The 7,068-nt window shown below is 36.4% G+C and overlaps 1 protein-coding gene across 1 annotated transcript in view; it reads right to left on the minus strand.

Moving 5' to 3' along the window:
* The window catches only part of SLC4A10 (solute carrier family 4, sodium bicarbonate transporter, member 10), a 315,078-nt gene that overhangs the window by 229,625 nt on the left and 78,385 nt on the right, over positions 1-7,068 (minus strand). The window contains exon 3 of the mRNA XM_006879486.1: positions 1-108. Coding sequence (XP_006879548.1) covers positions 1-108 — 108 coding nt within the window. The remainder of the gene's footprint in view (positions 109-7,068) is intronic.

The raw sequence follows: 7,068 nt of genomic DNA on the forward strand, positions 1-7,068 counted from the left end.
CCCTCTCTCTGTCTCTTTTTCTGTGTTTATGACCACGATGCCTGTGACGTCGATGACTTTTTCTTCCTCCCAGAGGCACATGAACACCAATGAACAGAGTCCTGTGACCTATATCAGGAAGTAAATACAAAAAATTAAACTCAAAATTTCCTCAAGTCATCTTCTTTGTCCATTGTCTGTTACATTATTTTACTGTTATTGCTTCTGTTTACACCTTAAAAGTTAGAAATGTTCAGGATAATAGCCATGGCACCAGACGCTTTTTAGTTTTGTGATTCAAAGCATGTAGGCTCTAATACATACATCTGGACTCCACATGTCTGTTATATATTCATTCATTCTCTCTCTCTCTCTCTCCCCCGCCTCCCTCCCTCCCTCCCTCTCCCTCTCTTTCTCTCTCTATCTCTCTCTCACCATTCGCCAAGGAGATGCAGTCGCTCTGTACAATCTTTTTATTGTTGTTGTTGTTAGGTGCCATCAAGTTGAATGTGACTCATACCAACCCTATGACCAGGAAATCTGAACTCCGTGTTATTCTATGCCATCTTCACACTTCCTGACACACTAGAGCTCATTTCAGCAGTCACCTTGTCTTCCTGTCCTTTACTGACCCTCCACCCTTTTAAGCATCATGTTCCTCTCCAAGGAATAAGCCCTTCCTAGCAACATACCCAAAGTATGTGAGGCAAAGCCTCATCATTCTTGCCTCCAAAGAGCATTCTTCTCATACACATGTCAAACTCAACCGTCCTGGAAATTAACCTTTCATTTGTCCCTCAAGTATCAATTCTTCCCTACCTTAGTAAATACACCATCATCAATCCTGTTATCTCATAATCATTCAATTTTTCCTCAGGCTCTGACTTCTAAGCTTCTTAACTACATTTCTTCTTCAACAACCCTATTGCTACTGTCTTAGCTCTGGACCTTACTCTCACCAAGACTAAACTAACATTTTCTTTAATATCTCTTTGTAAGTACAGTCTTTTCCCACTTATTGATTGGGATATTACTTCCTCTGCCTTAATCTCACTTATTTCTTCCTCATATCTATTAGACTAAAGTTGCAATTACTCTGGTAAGAAGCCGTGCTGTAATCTCAAAGGCATAAGGTTCAAATCCTCAGGTTTCTCTGAGGAAGATATATGGGTAATCTCCTCCTATGCAATATAGTGCTTCTGAAAACCCACTATTGTTGTTGTTGTTGTTGCTCTTAAGTGTTGTTGAGTCATAGGTGACTCATAGCGACTCTATGAACTAAAGACCTGAATATTTGTATAACTTCCATCATTTCTCCACATTTATAGGGTTTTCTGAGGCTATTTCAGAAGAGGATGCCACTCTTCCAAGTTTAATTGGGGAGCTCCACCAAACATTGTTCACCATGGGTAACCATTATCCCACTTGGCATATCAGTGTTCACAGTGTTTAGCATCATAGCAACCACAAGTTACCTCTATACAGTAAATGAACAGACCAGTGCTATACAACCTAGAAGAATGTTTAACCAAAAACAATTGTAACCAAAACATGCTTCAAATGCTATGAACTCCATTGTTCCAAATTCCTCCATAATCATGCATTCTCATTGGCTCTCACCACCCAAAAATGCCCATCTGGGAGCATTCCTACAACACTCCTTGACTTTTGAAAGAAAGGCATTTACAAGAGTAAAGCAATATAATGTGACTTCTTTGGATGAACATATGCAAATCAATGATGATAACACATACCTTTCATCTCCAAATAAATGCACAATAATATGTATAATAAACATGCAATAAACCTTAAATTCCCAACAATAGTTTTAACTAAATTAGAACAAAAGCTTCTAAAATGCATAAAGAAAATGGCAAAGGATAACAACTAATAAAATTTTAAAGAAGCTACAAAAAGAACTTCTGCTAGATATCGAAACACACGATGAAGTTGAATAGGAAAAAACTGGAATTTGCATATGAGTAATTGATGTTCTGACTCACAGTCTGCCCTACTGAGCTTCTCCAATGATTTCTTGAACAAATGTAGTCAATTCTATTCCTTTGCAGCCCATCAGGTTAGATCCATGTGTAAAGTCATCATTTATGTCTTTTTTAAAAAGGTCTTTTCAATGAATAAATCATTGTAAATATAAAATTCAATCATTCTATTTCCAGCCTCATTTCTGTCACCAAGCCCATATTTTCCAAACACTATTCCTTCTTCATTGTTTCCCACTTTTGCATTCAGTCACCACTTACCATTAATGCATCTTGATTGGATGTTCAATCAATTTTGGACTGCAAGATTTGGTAAAAATTCTCAATCTCTTCCCCTTTCGCTCCATATGCAGGAGCATATATTTAAAAAACAGTTGTGTTAATGGGTCTTCCTTGTATGTATAAGGATATTATTCTATCACTCACAAAATTATATTTCAGGGTAGAACTTTAAATTGACTTTTTTCTATGAATGCAACACCATTTTCTTCTGTTTTTCATTCCTGGCATATTATATAATTATCGGATTCAAAATGGCCAAAGCTGGTCCATCTCACCTAACTAGTATGTTGATGTTCGTTCATGTGTTCCATTTCATTTTTATGGGGAAATCTGCAGTGTCAGTTTGAGGCCAAAAATGTGTCTGATTCAGGCCTTAGTCTTTCTGATCACTTGGGTAACAGACAAAGATTTGATGCCTTTGACCTCTGGTGTTTGAGAAGAACTCTGAATATTCCATGGATGGCCAAAACAACAAACAAATTTATCTTGAACAGGGTGAAGCCAGAGTGCTCTTAGGAGGCAAGAACATAAATTGAAAGAATTAAAGAACAAATTTAATCTTTGAATTGCCATACTAAAGGATGCTATGGGTAGACTATTGAATGATGCAGGAAGCATCAAAAGAAGATGGAAGGAGTTCACAAAGTCACTGTACCAAAAAGAATTGGCTGACACAGAAGAATTTCATTAAACAATATATGATCTAGAGGCATTTAATGATGAAGTAGGACATTCAAGCTGCTCTGAAAGAACTGGGAAAAAACAAGGCCCCAGGAATTGATACAATACCAATTGACATATTTCAACAACAGATGCTGCCCTGGTTGCTGCTCACCAGGTTGTGCCAAGAAATCTGGAAGACAATATTCCTGGCCAACTGACTGGAAGAGAACCATATTTATTCCCTTTCCAAAAATAGGTGACCTGACAGAGTGTGAAAATTATTGAACAACATTACTAATAATACACACAAACAAAATCCAACTGAAGATTATTCTGAAACAACTGCAACAGTACATTGATGGAGAACAACAGGAAGTACAAGCTGAGTTTAGAAGAAGTTGTGACACTAGAGAGAGATATTATTGCCAATGTCAGAAGGATCATGGCAGAAAACATAAAGTATCAGAAGAATGTATATGTTTCATTGACTACACAAAGGTATTTGATTGTGTGGATAACAACAAACTGCGGCTAACCTTGAGAAGAATGGAGATCCCAGAACACTTGATTGCGCTCACGCGGAACTTATACTTGACCAGGAATCAGGGCTCAGAACAGAGCAAGGAAACACTGCCTGGCCCAAAATCAGGAAAACAGTATGTCAGGGATATGTCTTATCTCCGTACCCTTTCAACCTGTATGAAGAACAGATCATTCAAGAAGCTGAGCTTTATGAGGAGGAATGTGGTCTCAGGACTGGAGAAAGACACTTCAACAATCCCTGATACGCAGATGACATAACTCTGCTTGCCGAAACTGAAGAGAACCTGAAGCGTCTGCTACAAAAGGTCAAGGACTGCAGCAGTCTTCAATATAGATTGAAGCTCAGTATCAAGAAGTCAAAGACTCTCACCATTGGGCCAATTGGAAGTACCACGATAGATGGAGAAGAGACTGAAGTTGTAAACACTCTTGGCACCAGCTGTCAGAAAATCAAAAGACAAACTGCATTGGTGAAGTCTGCCATCAGGGACCTCTCCAAAGTCCTAAAGAGTAATGATGTCAGTCGAGGACCCAAGGTGTGCATGATCCAGGCCATGGTCTTTGCAATTACTTGCTATGTATCAGAGAGCTGGACAGTGACTAAGGATGACAGGAAGAATTGATGCCTTTGAGATTTAATGTTGGAGAAGACACTGAACATATCATAAGCCACCGAGAGAACAAAAAGCTCTGTCTCAGAGAGGGTGAAACCAAGTTTCTCCTTAGAGGTAAGGATTTTGAAGCTCCATCTCACATACTTTGGTCATGGGATCAGGAAAGACCAGTCCTTGAAGAATGACATAATTCTTGGAAGGGTGGAGGGACAACACAGGAGAGGAAGACCCTGGATGAGATGGATTGACATAATAATGGGGATAGGTTGTCAGTAAGACTGGCTCATGATAGGGCAGCATTCAGAGCTATTGCACATAGGGTCACTAAGAGTTTCAGGCAACTTGATAACACTTAACACATCGTAACAATATATAAATAATAGACAAACTATAAATATGTGCAATACAGATAAATCTCACAAACATGCTGTCAAGCCAATAAAAAACCAACAAAATCCAGTCTGATTTCCATTATAAACATTAATAAAACAATAAAACAATAATATATTACCTAAGAATACATACATAGGAAAAAAATAGAAAAATTGCAATAACTATTAACTGTGGTACAAAGAAAGGCAGGAACTGAAATTAAGGAAAAGTACATGATAAGCTTCTCAGGTTTAGCAATGTTTCTTTCCTTGATAGAAGTGCTTACACTAAATTATCCATTTAAGTCTATGTATAAATGTCCTGCATCTTTTTCCTGTATGCATGTTTCATCTCACCTAATATATATTTATATATATACATATAACAGAGTAAGAGAGAATACAATGGAGAAGCCAATCTTATACATAATGTAGAAGAGTCAGACAAGATTAATATGGAAAATAAGCTGTCACAGTAGGAAATGGCAAAATTATTTGAAAAAAATATTTTCAGTGGCTATAAACATTTAAATTGAGTAAATATTGACTATTGTCTATTGTAGCAGTGAAAAATTCTCCAGAGATAGTACTTGAACTAAGCCTTATAGATTGCAAATGTTTGTAACAATCACTGGTTAAGATGATCGCTCTTATACACAAAGAAAAGAGGTACCGTGGGTATGGCTGGCAAGTTCAGAGGGCCTGGGGAGGTACTGTTGTTGCTATTAGGTTCTGTCAAATAGAGTATGACTCACAGCAATCCTAGTACAACAGACCTGAACCCTGCCCTGTCCTGTGCCATCCTTATCATCTCTGACATACTAAAGCCCATTGCTGAAGCTACTGTGTCGATCTAGTGAAAATGAATTTAACTGCTATTGTTTGCAGAATCAGAACTCAATGGGGAAATTGCCAGACGTAATATTCTAAGATGTTGCCAAGTCAAGGATAAAATAAATAATCTGAAACCATATCTGAATATGATGTGATAAAATAGGAAGCCAAAACATAAAACTGAGCTGATATTTTGAGGACATTAAACTTGGATACAAGGAAAATCTGGCTGAAAGATTGTTCTAAGATAGAATCTCACAGGGCTGGGTATAAAGTGTTCCAATGAAGAGCTACCAAGAAAAGTATTTTATGAAAAAACAAAAGTATAGGCAAATAATGACTATTTTGGTTAGCAAGGAGCCTTGTTTTTGCTGAAATGTATATTAAATGTTACAGAGTATTTCTAAGTGGTGAGGTAGCCAAAGATTCCAAAGAAAGCAGTGTTAGTATGTTCAGGGTGGTTTTTTAAATTTTATTTTTTCAATTTCCAAAATCAAAATGGAAAGAAAACTAAGCCCACTGCAATCCAGTTGATTTAGTCTCATAGCAACCCTTTAGGACAGAGTAGAACAAACCTCATCGAGTTCCTAAGACTGTAAATCTTGGATAGACGCATATATCGTAACAATCAAAGCAATTTCAGTAGAACTCAGTTATCTCTTTCAAAGAATCACTATCAGCCTAAATGATATGCACTAAGTATTTTTGAAAGCTCATTCTCCTCTGAAAATTAGTTTTACCATGTGGATTCTGGTTAAGTCTTCCTGACTATTATAGGATCATGTACTGTGAAGAGGAGTTGTGGTGGCACCACGGTTAAGCATTTGTCTGTTAACCAAAAGGCTGATGGTTTGAAATTATAGTCTGCTCTGTGGGAGAAAAAGTGACAATCTTCCTTGTAAAGATAGAGTAACTTGTTACGGTGGTGACATTCATGTTTAAAATGTGTGATTTTGCTTTATGGAAAAACAATGAGAGAAAAATAGTTGGCTTTTTTTTTTTTTTTTTTAGTCTGTGTCAAAATGTTTCTAATTTAGAAATAGAAGGATTGTGTGGTGAATAGAAAATTACAGAATTGGTCCTTTTTCTTATTTCTAGAAGAGAAACTATTACTAAAAATATTTTAATGAGATTCTAACATCTTATGATTCTAATAACTATAGATTAGTCCTTTGAAAAGTTACAAGCTGAAAAATATTTTGTACATTTAAGTGTTTGCCCTGTATGCAGTCACATAGGTCAGCAAAAAATGTTCATTGATTCAGTTAACTGATTATAAGCAATTAACATGCCCAGTAAATTCTTTGCAAATTAAAAAAAAAAAATCAATTCTGAACTAAAGAAATAAAGAGAAGAAATTAGTGTCTATGTGTATTTGGCCCTGTTATTATTTTATGCAACACATGTATAAGTTACATTACATGAGAAACACTGTGGAACCAAAATTAAAAGGATGATATCTGGGGTTAGGTCAAATACCTAATTTTAATCTTATCTCTATTCCTTAAAATCTACGAAACCTTGAAAAAGTCATTTTGTCTTTCAATGCCAATGCACTATTCCCAAGTTGTTACAAAAGCACTGAAACTATGCTATGACTACAGAATTGTAGAGAAAATATTTTCATGGCTTTCTGAGCAAAGAAAAGTAGAATCTGTGTTCAGTGACAAGCTTTGGAAGTTAAAGGTTGATTGGTCATATAGAGATCTCCTAAAAAGATAGACTTATTTCACTGAGCTATGTGTTTACATTGCAAAGGATTATAAACCTAGACTTCATAAA

The sequence above is a fragment of the Elephantulus edwardii genome, unplaced genomic scaffold (genome assembly GCF_000299155.1).
Source record: "Elephantulus edwardii isolate Elephantulus edwardi_28Jun2011 unplaced genomic scaffold, EleEdw1.0 scaffold00003, whole genome shotgun sequence".
In the NCBI taxonomy this organism is placed as follows: Eukaryota; Metazoa; Chordata; class Mammalia; order Macroscelidea; family Macroscelididae; genus Elephantulus; species Elephantulus edwardii.